At 30.1% G+C, this 22862-nt stretch overlaps 4 protein-coding genes and 1 non-coding gene across 10 annotated transcripts in view; 1 reads left to right on the top strand and 4 right to left on the bottom strand.

Annotated features, from left to right (window-relative positions):
- Nucleotides 1-1436: 1436 nt before the first annotated feature.
- LOC123203369 (photosystem II 22 kDa protein, chloroplastic-like) lies at nt 1437-3081 on the bottom strand. Its single transcript, XM_044619722.1, has 4 exons — nt 2785-3081; nt 2588-2704; nt 1893-2130; nt 1437-1759 (listed from the first exon to the last, which is right to left on the bottom strand). Exons 1-4 carry the CDS (start codon nt 2986-2988, stop codon nt 1515-1517), a joined length of 804 nt encoding a protein of 267 aa, XP_044475657.1. The 5' UTR covers nt 2989-3081; the 3' UTR covers nt 1437-1514.
- Nucleotides 3082-9472: 6391 nt separating this feature from the next.
- LOC123203368 (filament-like plant protein 1) lies at nt 9473-14458 on the top strand. 4 transcript variants are annotated; one of them, XM_044619718.1, is made up of 5 exons: nt 9473-9735; nt 10374-10533; nt 11508-11703; nt 11942-13647; nt 13750-14458. In XM_044619718.1, exons 2-5 carry the CDS (start codon nt 10423-10425, stop codon nt 14152-14154), a joined length of 2418 nt encoding a protein of 805 aa, XP_044475653.1. In that variant the 5' UTR covers nt 9473-9735; nt 10374-10422; the 3' UTR covers nt 14155-14458. The 4 variants fall into 4 exon arrangements, with proteins under 4 accessions (XP_044475653.1, XP_044475655.1, XP_044475656.1 ...); XM_044619720.1 differs by having other exon boundaries at nt 9474-9735; nt 11511-11703; XM_044619721.1 differs by lacking the exon at nt 9473-9735 and adding an exon at nt 9804-9983 and having other exon boundaries at nt 11511-11703.
- Nucleotides 14459-14728: 270 nt separating this feature from the next.
- On the bottom strand, nt 14729-14815 carry TRNAM-CAU. Its single transcript is given in 2 exon segments — nt 14729-14764; nt 14778-14815. It is a non-coding gene; the product is annotated as a tRNA-Met (tRNA).
- A 736-nt stretch (nt 14816-15551) lies between these two features.
- On the bottom strand, nt 15552-17572 carry LOC123203367 (TLC domain-containing protein 2-like). Its single transcript, XM_044619717.1, has 3 exons — nt 17176-17572; nt 16192-16469; nt 15552-16034 (listed from the first exon to the last, which is right to left on the bottom strand). The coding sequence occupies exons 1-3, from the start codon at nt 17426-17428 to the stop codon at nt 15720-15722; spliced, it is 846 nt and encodes a 281-aa protein (XP_044475652.1). The 5' UTR covers nt 17429-17572; the 3' UTR covers nt 15552-15719.
- A 3223-nt stretch (nt 17573-20795) lies between these two features.
- Nucleotides 20796-22862, bottom strand: part of LOC123203366 — a 40608-nt gene continuing 38541 nt past the window's right edge. For all 3 annotated transcript variants that reach the window (XM_044619716.1, XM_044619715.1, XM_044619714.1), the window contains 2 exons: nt 22306-22824; nt 20796-21908 (listed from right to left, as the gene is read on the bottom strand). In XM_044619716.1, the coding sequence (XP_044475651.1) occupies nt 21402-21908; nt 22306-22824 (1026 nt within the window). In that variant the 3' untranslated portion in view covers nt 20796-21401. The remainder of the gene's footprint in view (nt 21909-22305; nt 22825-22862) is intronic.

The following is a 22862-nucleotide window of genomic DNA, read 5'->3' as shown; positions in this document are numbered from 1 at the left end:
ATTATTTTGTTAGGTTTTGGCCTAGTGAAATGATTTACAAATTCAATAGGTGAAAAATTATTTTCCCACCATGCTTGGGGCAGAAAAGAAATCACTCATAATTAATTAAAGCAAAGTTATTAATTAAGATGCAAAATTTTAAATAATTTATTAATTAGCATTAATATGTTATTTGTCATTATTCTGTTTCCCTTTTTCAGAAAGTTAAATCTAAGCAAGGGTTCAATATTTCTTGATTGATTGACTTATAACTCGAGTAATATTATATGTATATATATTTTAGATATAATTTAAATATATAAATAATATATTATTATATAATTAAATATTATTTTATCTTTAATTAAAATTAATCTAATTATATAATATATATTTAAAATATATTAAAAAAAAATGTACATACTTCTATTTTATAACTTTTGTCCTCTCATTGATAAAGTTAAAAAAATTTGCACCTTAATAATAATTAAGTAACAGATGAAGGTCATGATGTTGTGTTTATTTTACACACGTAATCTCATTTTACTAATGAGGGTGGTTGGTTGCCCATCAAACAACTTTTGCAAAAGCTTGGAGGAGTATCATTACTTAAATTATTCGGTTTCGTGTCAATAATTAAAGGGTGACTTTGGAGATTTGACATTTTTTAAAATCAATTTATTTTAATATTAATTTTTATTATAGTGATTTTTTGTTCAGGATAAAGATTCCATTCGATTTAATCTTCCACAATCATTAAAACATGTCTATTGTAAGAACGAAATGAAATAAAAAATGTTGACCCATTCTATAGTCAATTTAAGGATAAATATATGATATATTTACTGACTATTTGCCAATTCCTTTATTTGAGTATGAGCTCTAAGGTAAATTTAATAATTAGTTTGTTCTGGGGGGTATACGATCCGATTTAATGTGGATTAAGAAGGTTTTTTAACTAAATAATAAAACGATTTAAAAAATTTCAAACCAAATCAAATTAAAAAAAAAGGATTTAATATAAAATTTGATTTAAACCTATTAAAAATTATTTATTTTTAAATAAGTTGTATTTAATCATTAATAATTGAATTATAGTTTTTTAAAAGATGAAATAAAAAAAATGTAAAATAGATATATCATATACATATAAAAAAATAATACACTTAATTGTTTATTAAAAATTTTGTCAAATATGATTTTTATATATATATATTTAAAAATTACAGTTTATAGTTTAGTTTGGTTTAAAAACTATAGAAATCGTAATCTAAACTGTAAACCATTTTTTCTGAAATTTATTAAACAAAATCAAACTATTTTATAAACTAAACTAAAACAAATTACTATTTTTGAATGATTCGATCTGATTTATAGTTTAAACCGAATAATACACCTTCCTAGTTTGTTTTGTTAGTGGTAATACATTTTCTAAAATAGAGTTAAACATGAGAGAGTAAAAAACAGAGTATAGGATTTTACATAAATAAAATGCAAGTTTGTTTATGTAAACATAATCAGCGCTTAAAGACTATCTATTCTGCCTCTTCGTCAGTGACAAATTTACCTGTTCCAGGATTCAATGCAGCAATGAAGAAGAAGACAACGTTAAACAACACAAGGGGTTCAAGTTCATTAACAGGAATTCCAGTCTCAATGTTGAGTTGAGCTAGAGCTCCCTTCCCCGTTATGATTTCTCCGATCAAAGAAAATGCAATGCCCAACTGAGCCAATCTTCCTACAAACAGCTCATTCGCCTTTGTGAATCCGAACAAGGGACCTAATTGTTCCACATAATTAAAACAATGTCACACTAAAAAGTAAAGTATCATTATACGATTGCGTTGTATGATTAATGTATCTATTTATGTACTAAAAAATATGTCTATATAGTTTTATTATTTGTTTATTACCTCCTTCTTTGAGACCCAATGCAGCTCTGAAGCTTTTTCCAGGAGGAATCACAGGTCCAGTGGCTGGTTCATCGTCAACAAATTTTCCACGGTCTCCCAAGGCTCCAATGGCTCCAAGCAGGGTGAAAAGGATGAAAAATAATAGAAGGGGTTCAGCTTCATAGATTGGAATTCCTGTCTCTAGATTTAATTGAGCTAGAATCCCCTTTCCTGTTATTCCCTCTCCCAACAAAGAAGCCTAAATACATTCGGAAAAAAAAAAAAAAAAAGCTTAGGACTCACAAATTTTGCAATTTCCGTTTAATCATCTTATCTTTCTTGCAACATAATACTACATTAGATCTTGGGATATTTGTATTTTTAGTAAAACTATACATACTTATTTTAAATACGTAAATAGATATACATTTAATATATATCATCAAATAATTAAGTTATTTTAAATTATGAATAAAATAACACACAATTCATATAATAACACATAAATATATATCTATTTATATATTTAAAATGAGTACACATAACATTTGCTATTATATTTTTGCAACAAAAAGGGTCATTCTCCATACCATATTACTCACACTATTTTCTAGATTTAAATCATAAACAATCTACTAATACAAGCTTTAATGGAATATCAAATTGCAAGAAAAAGTGTCAAGTGAATTAAGAGCAATTTGGTAGGTAGAACTCACAGCAAAGCCAATCATGGCAACACGACCCACAAAGAGCTCATTTTGCTTTGTAAAACCGATCCCTCCAGAGGTGCCAAAGATACCATCTTCAACCTGAGGTTTTGGCTTCGCCACAGCCTGCAATCATACACAATTAAAAATCACATCAAAACAAATTAACTTTACACCAAGAAGAGATCGACCAACAAAGCCTTAACCTTCGTGGGAGGGGCCTTGGTTTTTGATTTGAAGAGAGCAAAAGCAGTGAATGGTTTAGACGAAAAAGCAACAGAAGCATTATCAGACAGGGGGTTAAACAGAAGATGGGAAAATGGTTTCGGCCTTAATCTCTGAGTTTGGAATGCGAGTAAAGGATCGCCCTTTGTGGAAACACCAGGCATGAACAACATAGTTTGAGCCATAAGTAACTGCTAGACTTTCTTCACCTTAATTTTTATTCTCTAGGTTTCTTTTAAAGGCCTATTTTAAGCAGAGAGAAATGTGTGCATTAAATTGAAGAAGAAGCCCGGATACGATATTATGGGCACATAGAGCGTCCACGTCTGTGTACTTTGTGATGCTCAAGATAATGTTTCTTGCCTCAAGTTTTAGGGGTGTGATTTCGTTCAAATTGTAAGACAGAAATAGAACTATTTAAAAGTTATGATTTAATTTAAGTGGGTTTGTAAAATTGTTTAATTTAAGTTAATAAAATTTTAAAAAATAATTTTCAATTTGAGAGATTAAAATCGAACCGAATTATAAATTATATTTTATGTTCTTTTTTGACAGAATTTTTTAATAAGTAATTAGTTATACAACTTATATTTTTATATTTATTTTGTTATATATATATATATATATATGTTTATATTAATTCTAGAAAATTATAATTCAATTAATTTTATTAAATAATATATATTTAAAATTAATAATTTTAATAGATTCAATCATAATTTAAATCAAATAAAATTATGTTTTTTCAATTTAATTTTATTTGATTTAAAATTTAAAATAGTTTAATTTAATTTAAAAAATTTTCAAACATTTTATTTCAGTTTAGCTTAAAAAGAGAAAACCCTATTGAACGATAATAAATCAAACTATACACACACGAATGAAGTTTTATGTATATGTGTTGTAAAATTAAGTAGCATTTAGCAGTATAATAAATATGTGTATTCAATATTGGTACATAATTTATGTATATAAATAATTTATTATTATATAATTGAGTGATCATAAATTAAAAATAAAATAATATTTAATTATAAAATAATATATTATTTATATATATAAATTATACACAAAAAAAATAATACACACAATATTACCCTTAAAAATAAATCTTACTGGTTAAAGCTTAATTATGGCTGAGTGAGGCGTTGTGAAGAAGCAATGAATGTTAACAAAAGACACGTGTCAAATGCAATCTCCTGTCCTAGGTCCCACTCCAAGTAATGAGGAGTCGACCGACTTGCTCTTACTCGGTTTTTTTAATAATGACACGTGTTCAGTTTCTTTGACTAGAATACAAGTTGGTGATAAGGATATCTAGGTTGGCAAGTCATAATTTGACACCTCGACCATAAACATCCACATAAAATTCCTTATTGCCGTTCCTCAGATTTGGCCAGTGAACTTGTTTAGTAACGAGACATTCTGGTCTCTGATGTTTGCTGATGAGATACAAGGACTCAAACGTCATTAAAGTATTTTAAAGGGTTATGGGATGTTAGGAAAAACTTTAAGGATAAATTCTAAAAATTATCCGCATCAACATTTAACAGAGTGATACATTATTATTGCATATCCAAGCCAACTTTTGTTTATGACTTTCAGTGGGCTTGGGCTCTAACCTTTGGGTTTCAGAATAGAAGACAAGCCCAGTATAATCGCAACTAAGAGGAGTTTCAAATCCTATTAAAGGTTGTTGATGTATTTTAAAAGTTTTTTTGAATCAAACTAAAAAAGAGTTAAGAAATTTTCTAAATCAAACCAAATTAAAAAATATGATTTGAATTATAGTTTAAATTTATTAAAACCATTCATTTCTAAATATATATAATTTAATAAAATTAATTGATTATAATTTTATAGAGCATAATATAAATATGTAAAATTAATATAAAACATATATAAATACATATAACAAAATAAAAAAATAAATATAAAAAAATTATATACCTAATTGTTTATTAGAAAATTATGTTATATATATGTGTGTGTATTAAAAAAAATACAGTTTACATTTTGCTCTGATTTGAAAATCGCTAAAACTGAAACAAAAATTGAAAATTGTTTTTAAAAATTTATCAACCAAAATCAAACAATTATATAAACAAAATTATAATTTTTAAATGATTTTATCTAATTGTATAGTTTGAATTAAGTTATGCACACCTCTAAATCTAATTTAATTCAATAAATAATACTATATATATAAATAATGAGTATAAACTTATAAATAAATAATAATATATGCTTATATAATTAGTTATCATTTAATTATTTAAATATATGATAATATATTATATTTATATATAAATTTATATTTATTATTTATATGTATAATTTTATTATAATTTAATAAAAATATTTTATTTTGGTGCGTAAAGTGGAATTATTTTGTCAAATGTAATCGAATTCAGTTTAATTTCAATGTAAAATGAAATTGATTTTCAATTATTAAAATAATCTTGATTGGATCCTAGTCTACATCAACATGAAGTGTTCTTCCCGTTGGAAATAATAATAAATTCCAACTAAGCCTATGGCAAACTAGTTCAATAGGCTAGCACATAAAATTATGAACAAAAAAATAGAACTGAACGATAAGTCTTCTGTAAAGGGCCCAGCACTCCGACACGTGGTTCAATAATGAACAAATGATTGAATACATGGCATTGCCTCCTAATCTTCTTTCCCTTTCTCATTCTGCGATGGTAATTAAAAATGTTGTGAATGACATGTCCCACCCAAGGTTTAGCCTAAAAATCATTTTTCACCCTTAGTTAGCATAAATAATATTTTTACCCAAAAATATAACATAAATAACAATTTCCCATATAAAATTAAATTTTATTAATGAAATAATAGTATCGAGAAGTGAAATTACTATTTTATTTCTACTTTTTTATTTTTCAAAATTATTAAATAATTTTAAATTAATAAAAATTAAAAATGACATTTTCAATATTCATATTGTATAAGGTCTTAGTTGATTTTTTTTTCTTTTTTCTTATAGATACAAGTGTTTATTGTACAATCGCATATTAAGAAATAAAATATAATTTTTAAAAATATCAAAGGTTTTATGAAATTTTTGATAGGGTTATTTGAATTTTAAAAAAAGTGTGGAGGTCTATTATAAATTTTTGAAATATTGTTTGTAGGGCTGGATTCGAGCCGAGCCGAGCTCGGCTCGCAGCCAGCTCGGGCTCGGCTCGAGTTCGACTCGAGCCGAATTCGGCTCGGCTCGAGTTCGGCTCGTTTTCAGTTCGGCTCGGTAACGGCTCGGCTCGGCTCGTTTTTTATATCAAAACGACATCGTTTTGTATATATATAAAAATCAAAACGACGCCGTTTTGTATAAAAATTTTTTTAAAAAATATACCGAGCCAACCCGAGCCAGCTCGGGCTCGGCTCGAGCTCGATCGAACCGAACTGAGCCCGGCTCGTTTCGGGCTCGAATCCAGCCCTAATTGTTTGCGCCCTAATATAACAATATTTTTTAAGAGTTAAATTGTTATATTTAAAATATTTGAGTTTGATAAAAAAATTGTTATATTTTATTTTTAAAATTAATAAATAATAAAATTATTATTTTACCCTTACCCTATATATATATTTTTTGAGTTTCAATTTGGGTAAAAGAGCGTTATTTATGCAAACTAAGGGTAGAAAGGTGTTCGTAAACCAAATCTTGTGTGGGAATATGTTATTCACCCTTTAAAATGCCTGAGACGGAAATTCGATTTAAAGTAACGTCTTTTTGTGCCTTTTTTAATTCCCAGAAACATCTGACTTCTTTTAAAATTTCAATTCAAACAGGCATATCATACGCCCGCTCCTTAATATTAACAAAGGAAACAATAAAAATATTCAACCATATTCGTAGCCAGGCAAATAAATCCAGCGCACCTTTTGACTTTTCTTTTTTCATTTTAAATATATTTATATAATAAATAAATAAATCCAAATTCAATAATTTTGGTGACACCATTTTCCACTGCTTGTTAATTTGAAATTATTGCAGATTCTGTAATTTGATGCCTAAAATGGTAGGTTAGGTTTATAACCCACAACGCAAGATTTGATTAAAGCAAACGAGATTTAAGGTCTCTTGTTTTAGAAGAAACTGGAATTCATAAATGATTTGACATTGAATCATTTAAATATGACATGAATAGAGGAAGGTAGGAGCAACCCTAGGCCGTCTGGGTGCAAGCAACGTTAATTGCAAGAAAAAGTTTGTAAGGCTGGAAAAGATAATTCCCGCTCAAGGATAGGTGAAAATTCAAATTCACGTTTGATAATTTTAAAATTTTATTAATTTTATTTAGTTAAAAATATTAAAAAATAAACATTTATTTTATTTTCTTCTTTAACTGTAAATTTTAATATTTTTTCTAAGAATAATATTAATATTTTTAACTAAATAATATTTTTATTTTTATTTTTATTAATAAATTTTAATAAAAAATAAATATTAGGTGGAAATAAGTCTTCTAGACTTTGTTTAATTATTATGTGAAAAAAAAAAAGGAATAACTCAGAATTAGTTTGGATTACCCATGCTAAAATTATTACAACCGTACGTGAAATAATTATCTTATTACGGACAAAATTAAATTGTTAATTCTTGAATGGATTTAACATGCTACCAGGAAATTTTAAATTAAAAAAAAAAAAAAATCGGAAAGTAGGGGAAGATATTTGAGTTTTTGCTGGGCCCCAATATAATAAAGGCACTGAGCCTCCACCAGCCTTTGCTGCCTCCGCATTAGATCACTTGTATTCCAATCCTGTATGACCATTCCCATAATAGTAACAATGGCAGGTTAAAAATAAATAAGGGCAAAGGACTATTGCCCACCCAAGCTTTAGCTTAATTTTAAAAGGTATTTATGATAATTTAATTTAAATATTTATTTATAAATTAATTTTTATTATAATTTTTTTTTAAATAATGAAAAATCATTATTTTATTACTAGAGCTTAAAAAGTTATATCATTTTATCTCTATAGGTTGAAAAACTACTAATTTTTTTTATAATTAAATTTTAAAAACTTATCATTTTCTTTTTAAGGTTTGAAAAATCTTTTCCAGTCAATAAATTCGATAGTCGTTGGTGGTCAGAACAACAGGAAGATGACATCTAGATGACTTTTCATCGTCTTTAGATCAACATTTTGTCATTGATTTAAACAACAAAAAAGCAAAGGACATTATCTAGATTAACGACACTTTTCGATGAAGTATTGTCCAAATCAACAATGTTTCGTCACCTAGAAGTGTCATCCATCTAGAGATGACGCTTTGTCTAGATGATAAAACATTATGATTTTACGTCTAGATGATGAAAACGTTTTGTTGTTTAGAGATTATCCTTTTGTAGTTTCAATAATTTATAATTTGTCAGATTTGTTGGTTGAAAAATCTTTTTAAACCCTAAAAAAGGAAATAGTAACTTTTAAAATTAATTTTAAAAAAAAATTATTAATTTTTTAAATTATATAAATAAAAATGATATAATTTTTTTAAAATTTTAAAATAAAATAATAATTTTATTATTATTTTTAAAATTAAATTATAAATAAATATTTAAAAATTTAAATTAACACAAGAGTTATTAAAATTAAACTAAAACTTACGCGGAAAATACTGGTTTGCCCAATAAATAAATAGGCTCGTTTTCATTTCCACGGCGGGGGAGCTTCCAATGCGTTGTGAACCGTTCGATGAAAGCATTGGTTTGGCACACTACTCAACTCACACCTAATAATAACGTCCATATCATAAGATTCCTCTACTATGTCAGTGAAGCCAAGGAACACAAAAAGTTAAATAAATAAATAAATCTAGGCCGGAGACTTAGTCCACCCTCCCCTAATTTCTTAAATCTTAAATATTTATTTATAAATTTTAAAAATTAATAATTTTTTATATTAAATTTTAAAAAATAATTTTTTCTTTGAAATTTATTTTTCATTTTTTGACGTTTTCTCCCTCTTAGTGATTTCTTTCCCTCTAACAATCTCTGTATTGATTTAAGTCATATCTTTTTGATGATTTTTCCAAACAAAGACAAAAGATCTTAATTTGAGTTTATTTTAAAATTAAGTTAAATTTAAATTAGAAAAATTTTAATTTGATTTGACTTACAAATTAGATGAATAATTTAATTTGATTTAAATTTAACTCGTAACTTGATTCTAATTAGATTAAATAATTATTAAAATAATATTATTTCAACATAAATCATAAATTTAAATTATAAATTTGAGTTTTAAATATAAATTATAAACTTTAATTAAATTATTTTTCATTTAAAGTGGATTTAAATCATCTTTAATTACAACTCAACAAATTTAAAATAAATGTCAATAAAATTATTTTTTAATTTAAAGTGAAACTTCAGCTAAACTTATTTGAAAAGGAAAGCCTGAGACAGCCACGGAAATAAGGGAACTCAAAACGAGAGAGAGAGAGATTTTGTCTGAAAATTCAAAATACCATTAATGGAGGTACAGTAATTAGTAATCTAATCCTTGCATCGGCGGGAATAAGAACAACTCTACTGCAAGAGCTTTTTCAAACAAACAAAAATGATAAATTAATTATAATATTTTAAACAACAAAAAGCTGAAAAGTTCATTCATTCTCTTTGAGTTCGCAGCTTCACATTCAGAGTCACATGCTGTACCCTTTTTAAATATTTTCAAAAACTACATACAGGAGCATTGTCAAAAGTAAAGAAAACAAGAGTAACAGAAACCCACATTATCTGATTGATTATACATCACCTGACATTCCACAGATATTTGCAGAGTTAATTTATTGTTGTTGTTATTTATAACAATTTTTGAAGCTGAAAACGTCTTTTGGTTTCATTTATTTCTTTTCCCCATCCTCTCCATGGGTTTGTTACGGCCTCCAGTCAAAGGTATTTGATCTGGGTCTATATATAAGAGTCCTGTATCTTCTGTTTTAAATGAAGCGTAAAAAGTTTTGAGCTTTATAGCTTTGATGGTACACCCATATCTGGGATGCTTTCATTAATCTTCTGCTACTGTTTCATAGACTGATTTAATTTTCACAAAATTGGATTCGTGTTTTTATGAAATGGGTAGTTCCCGTATTGTGTTTCAAGTAATGGGTATCCATTGATTTCACAGCTGAATGTTGTTTCAGGTAGCTTTCGATGGGTATTTTTTTTTTTGGTGTTATTGAGGCTTGAAATTCCTTGTTTTGGTTCAAATACGCGGCTGTAGATTTGTTTCTGCCCTATGTTCTTTTTTTTCAAAATGCTATATTTGGCTCTGTGAAAAGGACTATCCGTTGTTGAGTTGTTTAGCAAATTTTTTAGGTTTGAAGCAAAGCTGAGAAAATGATAAGCCAACTCATCCTTTTGTTTAATGTTTGAGATAGTTGAAGAGGTTCCTTGCTCTGTTTTATATAAGTGAAATGGCTAATATGACGTACAAACAGCGAGGAAATTTTGTTTCTTCTCTTCTTCTGCAACTTCAAAGTTAATTTAAGATGGGTTACTGGTGGAGTAATGGTTTGCTGATTCTTTGGCAGATGAACAATATGTGATGTGCTAATTGTTGTTGGACTACAAGACAGCGCAATGGAAAAGCGAAAATGGTTATGGAAGAGGAAGTCTTCTGAGAGAAGTCCTGGCGAAACGGAGAGTTCAGGGTCGATTTCTTCACATTCGGAGAGATTCTCCGATGACCAGGTGAGTAATTGACACCTCTTCATTCCGAATTTATTGATCACTGCAAGAAAAAAAAATTGAGACGTTGTTCTTCAAGACTTTGACCAAACTATCCGAGGTTTTAATACCTTAGAGATTGCAGTTAAATTTCCTTCAAAAAAGTTGTATTTCAAGTAAATTTTAGAGATATTGCATGTATTCCTTTATTTCTTAGTCAATTCCATGATTTTGACCATATTGGTGGACTATGCATAATGTCCATGTTCTGTTTTGAAGTCATTTGATTCTTTCAAAAACTTCCTTCACTGACCTCTCATGATCTTTTTTTCATAAATATTTTCATGGGGATGTAAACACTTGTTTTCGCATGCTTGTTTATCAGTTGTTAGATCATCTAAACTTTTGCAGTTCTTTCACCATAATCTGGGAACTGGTTACTTATCTCCACACAAGCAAAGTTTTTGCTGTTTTGATGTAATGACAGTTTTGTGTGGATCTCAGTAAGTCTACACATATCTGTGGACCAAAATTATGTTTTTTGAGTTGCAATTCTGTTGAAAGTTTCCCTCCCTGGTTCGTTCTCTTTCTCATAGAGAATTTAGATTGCCTATTTCTGTGAGGGCAAATGGATAAAGAGAAGAACACAGATATATCCTAGGATATGTTGAAACCTTCTCGGGAAATCTATGCTTGAAAGGGAGTCGTTTCAGTGAAAAGTGAAGGTTCTTTGTCTTCTGTTGGATGCCTGATTAGATAGTCAAATTCCTTCATAAGAGGTAGAGAAATCACAATGGATTTCCCATGGACACCATTGTTTCAAAATATCTCTTATAATCTCTACTCTAACTTTAGTTATATTCCTTCTTTTCCTCTAATTAAGACAACTAAATTGTTGTTGAATAGTCTAGTCCCTTCATGATCTTGTCATTTTTCTGATTTCATGAATTTATTGAATGTTAATTGTATTAATTTTGTCTTTTTTCAAAATGCTGAAGCAGGAAGCTTTGAAGGCATCTCCTAATCACAGTTCTCAATCTCCTGAAGTCACATCAAAAGCTGTATCTGTTGGAGAAGATATTAATGATAGTGTTAGGACTCTAACAGAAAAGTTATCTGCTGCTCTGGTGAATGTTAGTGCCAAAGAGGAGTTGGTGAAGCAGCATGCCAAAGTTGCAGAAGAAGCTATTGCAGGTATTAGTGATGTTGTAACTCGGGCAGAGATCTCTTCTACTTTTCATGGTGTTCTATTGCTCAATAATGGACTATTGTTTACACTTAAGGATTGCTAATGTCCTTAACAATTAAACCTGAGAGCCCATACTAAATGGAATTCCAGCGAGGCATTATGATGTTGCATTGTTCTAAGTTTCTTTTTAATTATATTCCTAATCTCATCATATCCTATAAATTGTCATCATTTAATTTTTAGGCTGGGAAAAGGCTGAAAATGAAGTGGTTGTCTTAAAGCAGAAACTTGAGGCTGCAGTACAGCAGAACTCAACACTGGAAGCTAGGGTGAGCCATCTTGATGGGGCCCTCAAGGAATGTGTTAGGCAACTAAGACAAGGAAGAGAAGAGCAGGAGCAAAAGATCCAAGAAGCTGTTGAGAAGAAAACCCGTGAGTGGGAGGCCATGAAACTTGAACTGGAGAGCCAGCTTCTTGAGCTCCAGAGCAAAGCAGAATCTGTTAAATCTGAACCTCCTGTCCAGAATGATCCTGATCTTTCCCACATGCTTGAACTTTTGAAAAAAGAGAACTCAGCCCTCAAAAATGAGCTCCTTTCTCAAACTGAGGAGTTAGAAATCAGAGCAATTGAAAGAGACTTGAGTGCCCAAGTTGCTGAAACCGCCAGCAAGCAACATTTAGAGAGCATAAAGAAGGTTGCCAAGCTTGAGGCTGAGTGCAGGAAGTTAAAAGCAATGGCTTGTAGATCTTCATCAACTAATGACCTTAAATCTGGTGCTGCCTCCTCAATTTGTGTTGAATCGCTTGTGGATAGTCAATCAGAATTTGGGGAACGGCTAAACTTGGTGGAGTTTGATACCCACAAAATAAGTGGCTCTGAAGTGAATAAGTCTGAGCTAAGTTGTTCTGACTCATGGGCATCAGCCCTAATTGTGGAGCTTGATCAGTTTAAAACTTGTAATAGAAATCTCCCTGCCTGTTCAATGGAAATTGATCTAATGGATGATTTTCTTGAGATGGAGCGACTTGCTGCAATGCATAATAATGGAAGTGGAAATAATTTAGAATCAGAAGCTGTTACCAAGCAATCTATTGATGCAGAAAGTTTGTTAAGAGCTGAACTTGAAGCAATGATTCACCGAACTGCTGAACTGGAAGAAAAAGTAGAAAAGATGATGGCTGAGAAAGGTGCATTAGAAGAAATAATTGAAAAGATGGAAGCAGAGAAAGGTATACTGGAAGAAAAAATTGAATATAAGGAAGCAGAGAAAGGTGAACTGCTAGAAAAAATGGAAAAGTTGGAAGCAGAAAAAGGTGAACTGGAAGGAGAAATGGAAAAGATGGAAGCAGAGAAAGCTGTACAGGAAGAAGCGATGGAAAAGATGGAAGCAGAGAAAGGCGTACTGGAAGAAGAAATGGAAAAGGTGGAAGCAGAGAAAGGCATACTGGAAGAAGAAATGGAAAAGATGGAAGCAGAGAAAGGTGAAATGGAATTAAAACTGGAAAAGATGGAAGCAGAGAAAGGTGAAATGGAATTAAAACTGGAAAAGATGGAATCAGAGAAAGGTGAATTGGAAGAGCATATTAAAAAAATGAAAGTAGAGAAAGCTGAACTGGAATTGTCTCTAACAAAAAGTGAAGATTGTGTTGAGGCATCAGAGCTTCTGTTGCGGGAGAATAAAATGAAGTTGGAGGAGCTTGAAAGGCAGATAAATTTGACAAATGAATCGAAGCAGGCCATTGAGTCTAAATTTGTCAATACCGAAGTGGAGGTTCAAACATTGTCAGCAAAGATTGACTCATTAGAAGACGAGGTTGAAAAGGAGAGGGCTTTGTCTGCACAGATTACAGTAAAGTGTCAGAAATTGGAAGAAGAGCTGTGGAGAACGAAACAGGAAGTTGAGCTCCAACAAATTGCAAAGTCGAACACTGAAGTAAAGATAAAACAGGTATCATCAGGGACTTTATCTACACTGTTTCTTTATGCACATTTAACTGACGATGTGAAATTGTACACTACATATAAATGATATTTGATTTGCTTATGACAGGAGGACCTAGATGTGGCTTCTGGGAAACTCGCTGAGTGCCAGAAAACAATAGCATCTCTAGGGAAGCAGCTAAAGTCTCTGGCAACATTGGAAGACTTCCTGATTGATACTGCAAGCATACCCAAATTCCCTAGGGAAGGATTATCGGTTCCTAAAGCTGGTGGAGAACCATGGAAGTTACATTCAAATGAAACATTTTCACCCAAAAGAGAACTTACTGCCTCAAGTATAGCTGCCAAGATTACTGTTCCTTCATTAAACAATAGTGATGGTAAAACACCACCCTCTATATTGTCATCTACTTCATCTGCTGTGTCATCAAATCATGTCAATCATGATAAGAACCGGAATGGGTTTGCCAAGTTCTTCTCTCGGACTAAGAATGGAATACAACTAGAACTCTAGCCATGATAAAAGTGAAAAGGATTTATCAACTGTAAACCAGGGAATTTGTGTCATTTAGATATGCTGATTAAATACTTTTTAGTCAGCTGATATTGTTCTTATTTTATTTTCTTCATTTATGCATGAAAAGTGGTCCATAAATCAAAACTTTTCAAGCTTATAGTATGGTTAGAGCCATTTTCATTGCTTCATTTATTAATGTTGATTGATAAACGGCAGATGGTGAACATTTTGAGAGTGTTTTGGACATGTTGAAAGTGTTGCTGTTTTCAATTTCATTTTATGGTATTTGATTTGGCTGAACATATTGGACTATTTACAAAGGCTCTCAAATAGATGGAAAAAGATTGTGAAAAAAAGAAAGGAGGATCTGAAGATGGAATGATGTTTGTTGGTTTTTAAATCGTGATGTCTCTGTACAGTGCAAACTGGGAAGCATTTGAATCCTTAGTTCCCATTTGAAAGTGGAAATAAAAAATGTAAAGTAGATGTTTGTTTCAAGGATGTAAGCTCTCATTTCACTGACCAAAAGTGGCAACTTACCACGTGCTCGTTGCAGGAACCGAAAACGTGGTGGGGTGAGAGAGGCTCGAACTCTCGACCTCAGGATCACTCTTAATAGCTATGAGACCTACGCGCTAGCCAACTGCGCCACCACCCCGCTTGTCAAATCCACGTAATATGTAAATAATTAAATTTTTTACTTGGTTCTTGTAAATACTTTGATTTGATCTTTTGTCTCATTTCTCGGTGGTACATAAAATTAACCCTGGTTTGGCTCTTGGTCGGACCCCCGCTTACATTTGTCTTTTTGCAGGGAAAAAAGTTTTTCACTATTCCTAATCAATGAATCCACCCTAACCTTTTTTGGCCATATCTTTGTTTTTTTTTTTTTAAACGAAAAACATATCCGAATTAGATAGTTTTTTATTATATTGGACAAATCAAACCTTAAATATAATAATTAATCTCCCAATCATTGTTTTAAATAAATAAAAATTTTAATTTTAAAATATCCTAAAAGAGATTTAAACCTATATCATCTTATATATAGAATCTAAACTCCTTCATTGCCACTCTCAAACAACTCCTTGCAGGCCATTTCTATTAGCATGGATTAAACAATGAATCCACCCTGATCCTTAGAATTGGTTATCATTGCAGGATAGACAGCACTCATTACATTTTCAATTTACTAAGTAGAGGGTCGTTGCATCCTCCAGGCATCTTAGATAGCAACTGCCTGCTTAAAATTTTGCCTGAAAGAAAAATATAAAAGATAATTTGGTATGTAATGAAGGTCAAAAGCTAGCAATAAGAGGTGTGAGCTTAAGTAATACAATTTTGTTGTCAAGACAGGATTTACAATATATTTTTCGCCATCTGTATAAACTAAATTGTCTGAAATAAATCAATATATTCATGGGTAATGACTTCTTGTTATTATACAGAGCACTATTCCTTTCACCATAAGCTGAAGTGTTCTTCCTTTACAAAAACAATGAAAAAAATGGAATATCTATGATACAATTACTAACTCTTTTTTGGGGCCTTGATTGTATCAGTCAATCAGCATGATGATTATTCATCTGTGCTGGTGTTTTCTCCTTCCTGAAAGCCTTGAAGAGATCAATGGCAAGGAAAAAATTAAGCAAGTTCATGCCAAACATCCCAAACAAAGCAAGTGGCAACTCGATGCCCTTTTCAAACTTGGAAGCATCTTTAATCAGCTTGACAGTGATCAGAACATGAGATGCAAACCTCGCAAGAACAAACATGGTCCAATTGAGAATCCACTCCACCCTAACAATTCTACTCTTGGCATCACGAATCCCGGCCATCCGTCTTACTTTCCTCACATGTAAAAATATGGAATGTAGCTGTATCAACCAAACAAGTTCATCATCAGTACAATACATAACTGGCAGCTGATGCAAGAACAAAAAGCGGGATTTAAACAAGCAGAAAGAGGGTTTTGGAGAGGGGAAAAGATAAAACTGTAGATGGAAACAACTTTGGGAAGATACTGATACATACCTCACAAATGAGAGTAAGAATAAGGTAGTTGATAGTAATATTTCGGTATAAAGCAAGAGTGAAGCAAATCAGCAGCAACAGATGATGCACAAGGATGGAAGGAATCAATCCACTGTATAACCGGTAGTGCAGCATATCCCACTGATCATATGCAAAGTAACCACAGGAGAAGCATAAAGCCGGGTATGCCCATGGCCAAGTACCACCAACCAACTGTGAGTGCTCAAACATTGTTTGTGAACCATTTCTTACCCATTGATTAACTAAAATCAATACCACTGCAGAGGAAATGGAAGCATTTTTTAATTAACAGGCAACAAGAGTTGAGATGAACTACTTGACAGAAAAATGAGAAAAAAGATAAGAGTAAAAGATTTGAGCCAGCCTTCAAAGAAATTACTTATAGAACAAATCACTTAAACAACCTTAATAATTGTCTTAAACTGCCTAAGGTTGAAAGATCTTTTTTTCCTTTTAATGCCATGCTTTTGTCCTCAAATTGGCAAAATTTCATTCCAGTATCATGTGCTTGGCTTAGAAATTCATCGTATATCAAAGACCAGTAACCGATTTATATCTAATAAAACATGTTCTTGCTAGATTAGATCAACACAATCATCCGCTCGTCAAGTTCTTCTTAAGTATAATTTCAAACACAGGTTTAAAAAAACTCACACTCATCAACTAAATCTTCCCTAGTGTAACTTCAAATAATTCAATTCTCAACTTCATGTCAATGATAACAACAAGAATATCAAGTGCAAGAACTTCATCACCAACAACAAAGCCAAGAATTAACAAAAATTCACATTTCCTCAGCCACAAAGATAACTTAATTACCACAATGACCACTTAAATGAATAATAATAGCCACATCTTTTTAACTTGAGCTAAAATAATTAATTATCAACACAACCATCTCAGGAATGAAAAACAAAAACAAAAAAATTATAGTGTATATTGAAGAGCAAAAGTAATTGTAACCTGAAACGGAAGTGACAGTAGAATGAAGAAGAGAGACAGCGGTATTAACAAAGAGAGGGTCCCGAGAGACCGCAAATCTGACAACCCAGTTGGAAAATTGGAAAAAGAAAGCACCATAGACGATCCAAAGCAGCTCTTTGCGCTTGTTGAACACTATTTCGAACAAAACGGAGACCATCCACAGAAGCAGAGTGGCAAAAAAGAAGACACCAGCCTTGTTGTTATGACTTTGATTATAGCTCGTTCTTGCCATTGAAAAACCTCTCCAAACTAACCAAAATTAAGAAAGGTAACACCTGATAGTTAATTGTGGCTTTTATTCGAATCTGTTGGGATGGGATGGCAGTTATGGTCTGCACTCTGAAGACGAGCGTTGGAAGATGGATTTATTTTTTCTTATTTTGACCTTTGGTCTGTCAGCCACCCGTAAAGTTATACCCACCCGTGAAGAATGATGGATCCGACCCGAATGCATGAGTATCCGTTTTGCTCCGGAGGAAAATTATATTTCTTAAGAAAAGCATAACTCAAAAGATAATATTTGTTTATTCTTTTCTTGCAGCTTAAAATTGCTCAAAGATGATATTTATGTTAAACGTTACCGTTTTCTAAAAACAATATTTGAACATAATAACTGTAAAAATGTGTTTAATAGTTTATTTTATATAAATATGAAATATTGTGGTGTAATAGACTATCATAATATATAAATTTTTTTTATAATGAATGTTTTTAATATCATAGTTATTTATGGGATTTTCTGTTGTTTTTATTGTGTTAGAAAATAAAAATAATGTGAATAAGTATTACATATTTTTACAAAATGAAATAGAATAAAAAACTTGAATAATGTTATGTGTATCTATTTTTAGTATATAAATATATGTATACATAGATGTATCATTATATAACTGAATATTACTTTATCGTTAAATTAAAATCATTAAATCTATGATATCATATCTATGTGTGAATATATTTATATATCAAAGGTATGTATTTATAATTTATTGTAATTGGATGACCAAAATACTATAAAGGAATTGAAATTATTTAGTACGCAAATTTTAGTTTTGATTCGTACCTGAAATTGATTAACCTAACATAGGTTTCGATTTTAATTTTTGTAAACACCTTTAATTAATATTCCTTATTGACAAGGTCTTGTACTTCAACACCATCAAATAGGAAGCACAAAAACATTGGGAGGGATGGTTTCCAAGTTTTTGAAAGATTTTAGAAACGAAAACGCCCTGACATGTTGGGAATGTTTCAAAAAATATATAAAATTGAATTAGAAAAATAGAACATTTTTCTTCTCAAATTTGAATTCCCTACCTTGCAATATATGTTATATTTTCTAATTATGTCAGAGTAATGATATATATACATATTTTTACATATAGATAAATATATCATCATATGAGTAAATAATTTTAAATTAAAGGTAAAATAATATCAAATCACATAATAATATATTATTTATATATTTATTTTATATATCAAAAGTGTATACACATAATTATATTGTTTTGTTAAACCCCCTTTTACCAACCTCTAAGGAGCGTTTGGTTTAAGTATACAAAAATTATTTAATAATTTATCTTTTATTACTAACATTATTTTAATTGATTTATTGGAATATAAAATATTCTAATACTAATGTTGATGCGTTGATGTAGTATATAATATAAAATATAATTTGATTACCAACTCCACTTACATATTAAAAACTTATTATGATAATCTTGATTTTATTATAATTTTATCTGAACTTATTAATATTTTAGATAAAAATACTTTTATTTTCAGTTAATGTATCAAATAAAATGAAAATTATTTTAAAATAATTATATTAAAAGACGTTTAAATAAAAAAAATAATTTAGTATTAATTTTTTAATTAAACCAAACACAATAATTATTTATATTTATTAATTTTTATTAAATACAATAATAATTTATTTTCAATAATTTTTTTAATAACCTATTTTTGTACTAATTTTTCATGATAAAAAGGTTAGGATGTTGGTGTGTGGAGGTGGTAGGGCATGGGATGGCAGGCCAGCTCTCCATTTCTTCTTGCTTGACATTCAATTCCTCTTGTATGTGTCTACATATTTAGGCAAATGTAAAATTCCCCATGAATGAATGTCTGATTTTATTTATTTTTTATTAAATTTTTATATTTAAGTTTATTTTTGTATTTATATATATAATAATAAAACTAAATAAATATATTTTTAATACACAATTTAAATATATAAATAATATATCATTATGTGATTAAAAAATTTTAAATTAAAGATAAAATAACACCTAATCATATAATGACATATTATTTGTATATAAAATTATGTATAAAAAATATATATACATATCATTACTCATAGATGTGTTTATGTTAAAATACTTATAATGTTTAATTTTAATTAATTTAATAATTAAATGTAATATTTGTTTGAATTCTTTTATTTAAATTTTTATATATAAATAAATATTTATAATATTATATAACATAATGAAATCCATAACATCAATAAAATGTGTACAATCTGAAAATACAAAGCATGGACATGAATTGAAACATGACAATCACTAGTCCCTCTTCATGCATTGTCTCAACCAATAGACTCATTACTTCCCCACAACCACTCATAATTCATCTCTTACTTACAAAATAATATAAAAGGTTGTTTATATATGAAAACATTGAATAAGTAGGCAATTTTAAGTCTCTTAATCTTCTTAAAAGAAAACATGTCATCTGGAAGAGCCTCGTTACCATCTAAAGCTCTAGAATACTCTTGATGAACTAAGATAGTATGAATTTTACTTTTTCACATATTAAAGTCACATTTCCCATCAAATCTTTGGATATTAATCTTTGTTTGACCCATTGTTTCAAGCATAATAATAGATATGTTTTTTTCTAAAAACAAAGAAACCAAGATAACAAAGAAAACAAGAAATAACAAAATACTTAAAAAGGAAATATCCAAAATGGCTATGATACCATTTGTTGGTTTCTTAAAAGATCTATATATTCAAATTCTAGTAATTATAACATGCAAAAAATTATTTAAAGCTTAAAGAAATATTGCATAAAGGATATTTTCTCAGTTTGAATTTTTTAAACGAAATCCTACATCTAAGATATAAGAGATCTTCTAATTGAATATATTAGAAAAACAAAATATTACAAATTATAGTATAAAAAAACATTAAGTTTTCTCACAATACAACAAATCCTAACAGAAAAGAATAAGTATACAATTAGTAGAATTTTATCTTGTTGAAATTTTAGCACAAGATTTACCAAATCAAACAACATCATAAGATATTAACAAGAATCAAAACACAATAATATTTACTTAGTTTAGATTTCGTAAATGAAATCTTACATCTAAGACAACAGTATTCCTCTAATAAATCCACTAATATAACATCTAAGTATAATGTTTGTACAATAGTTTATTCAAATTGATAGGAGGATTAATAAAACATTAACCTTAACAGAGAAGGAATTAGTAAAAAGAAGCTAAAAATTTCTCACAAAACAAACTAAAATCAACAAATCAAGAAAACAGACAAAACCCTAACAACACCCGCAAAGACGACTAAACTCAAAAGATAAGAGTTTATTGAATGTGCAACAAGCAAAATAACCAGGGTAAAACGCTACTTTTATGTGTTTGGTTAAAATTATCATAACCAAGAACGTCCATGACTTATTCACAATATTATAAGACTGTCATTAAAGCCAAAGACTCATTTACCCTTAAACTACTTAAGACAATACACTCAACATATCAAATTCCATTGACTCAAATAACTCTAGTATTTTTATACTCAAGGTTAGAAAAATATCCAAGCTATCACATGACTATTTTTGATCATGCTAGGAAATGAAATATCAACCTCACTTTATTGAATTGCAATTATGCCCTTCAATTAAAAGTTTGAGACACACAAATCTCACATGTGTTGGATAGTGGAATTAAGGTCACCCTTCCAAATATATTTTGCATCATTATGATTTGTTAGTTGTACCTTCTTTAGTTTTGGTGTGCTTAAACCTCCATGAGAAAAAATCTTCAAATTGGGGCATTGACTCACAATCACTTGTTTTAAGCATGGAAATCGGAAAGCATAATTGGCATAGTAGAAACATGTGAAGCTTTTCAAACAATGAAGCTCCAATGTTTTCAGTTGATTGAAAACAATCTACTCTTCTGTTGTCTCTATCTCAAACTCAGTTGTCATAACCTTTGTCAGCAACTCGCATTCTATGATTTTGATTGTTTTGATTTGGACAAGAGTTTTTGCTGCTGAGCATCCTAGTACACTTGCCAATCCATTACAACAGTAGACTTCCAAATGCTTTATGTTTTTGAAGCAAATGTATGAGGATGACATTAAATATGTCAAACGATGACATCTGAATACTCTCAAAGTTTGAAGATTCCGGAGAAATGTTTCCATTTGGGATTCTTGTTTCCTTGCATATCCTTCATGTGGGAGCATTTCTTGGAAAGTACAATCACATAGACCAAGTTTTTCCAGATTGTGCGATTTTTGAAGGAGATCAAACTGAAATCCGATAGAATCATCATCAAAGCTACTCAGCACAAGAAATTTAATTTTCCAAAAGCTTCTTGGGGGAACACGATCAAGACATAAGGATGTTACGTTATTGGGATTTAAACCCAATAATTCCAAATTAGGTATGACCTGAAAATCGATGAACAAGTAAAAACATGTGACCAATAAGCAGTAGTCTGTTTCATTAGTTACTTTATATAAAATCGTAAGTGACTGCAATGAACAATTAGAAAAGCTATGAAATGAAAAAATACGAGGCATAATATCCTATCTACTTTTAAAGAAGAAAGGTGAAACTTTAAACCACTTATCTTTTTCCAATTAATTATATATATGTTTTAAATAAATATAATATTGCAATTTTATTGTAAGCATGACAAACTGCATTCCACAATAAATGAACAGAGACGAATTATTTTTCATGACAAATTTCCACTCGAATGGTTTAACGAGAAGAGAAAAATTTTATACAAATTAAACTTAATGACTATGCCGCAGTCTTTGGCGGCAATAGGAGAAGTCATACCTTTTCAAACGAAAATAGGGCAGGTTGGCTCTCTCCATCGTAAGCATGTACTTTTATCTTCTTACAAAAGTACACCAACAATTCCTTAAGCATTGGCCACTCTGCTGTATAGGACCCCATGTAGAAATGTTTGAGCTCTGGTAAATTGTCCAGCTTGAGCCGCGTTAATTGAGGAAAAAAAAATTTTGGAGTCCCATCTACTTCCTGCTCGGCAACAATAGCCTCCAAACCGCAAGAGAATAGCCAAAGGTTTTTGAGTTGCAAAAGACTAGTAGCTGTAGAAACTGGAAACAGACTTTTTATATTCCAACAGTTCCCAACAGTTAATGTTTCTAGATTCTGAAAGGTAAGAAGTCCTTGAGCACTATTAGATGGAACAATAGTCACCAAATTTTCACAGAATTCAACTCTCACTTCTTTTAATTTGCAAAAAGAATTTCCACGGAGTTGGTTGCGCCAGATCAACTTCAATTTACCCAAGTGTAAGAGTATCATCTCCTCCAACCTTGGAAACACAACCTGCAAATTAACATAAATTAAAATGAAAAAACATATCA

The sequence above is a fragment of the Mangifera indica genome, chromosome 19 (assembly GCF_011075055.1).
Source record: "Mangifera indica cultivar Alphonso chromosome 19, CATAS_Mindica_2.1, whole genome shotgun sequence".
NCBI classification, from domain to species: domain Eukaryota; kingdom Viridiplantae; phylum Streptophyta; class Magnoliopsida; order Sapindales; family Anacardiaceae; genus Mangifera; species Mangifera indica.
Note: the sequence above shows the minus strand (reverse complement) of the source record. Positions and strands in the feature narration are given on the sequence as shown.

Bases quoted from the DNA above. Each gene is read 5' to 3' on its own strand.
- LOC123203369 (XM_044619722.1), bottom strand. From the start codon at position 2,988: ATGGCTCAAACTATGTTGTTCATGCCTGGTGTTTCCACAAAGGGCGAT. The intron at 2,705-2,784 runs GTTAAGGCTTTG...GTATGATTGCAG, and splicing joins CCAAGGCCCCTCCCACGAAG to GCTGTGGCGAAGCCAAAACC. The intron at 2,131-2,587 runs GTGAGTTCTACC...GAATGTATTTAG, and splicing joins TTGCCATGATTGGCTTTGCT to GCTTCTTTGTTGGGAGAGGG.
- LOC123203368 (XM_044619718.1), top strand. From the start codon at position 10,423: ATGGAAAAGCGAAAATGGTTATGGAAGAGGAAGTCTTCTGAGAGAAGT. The intron at 10,534-11,507 runs GTGAGTAATTGA...AAAATGCTGAAG, and splicing joins AGAGATTCTCCGATGACCAG to CAGGAAGCTTTGAAGGCATC. The intron at 11,704-11,941 runs GTATTAGTGATG...TTTAATTTTTAG, and splicing joins TGCAGAAGAAGCTATTGCAG to GCTGGGAAAAGGCTGAAAAT.
- LOC123203367 (XM_044619717.1), bottom strand. From the start codon at position 17,428: ATGGCAAGAACGAGCTATAATCAAAGTCATAACAACAAGGCTGGTGTC. The intron at 16,470-17,175 runs GTTACAATTACT...TTTCCTCTGCAG, and splicing joins TACTGTCACTTCCGTTTCAG to TGGTATTGATTTTAGTTAAT. The intron at 16,035-16,191 runs GTATGTATCAGT...TGGTTGATACAG, and splicing joins TTCTTACTCTCATTTGTGAG to CTACATTCCATATTTTTACA.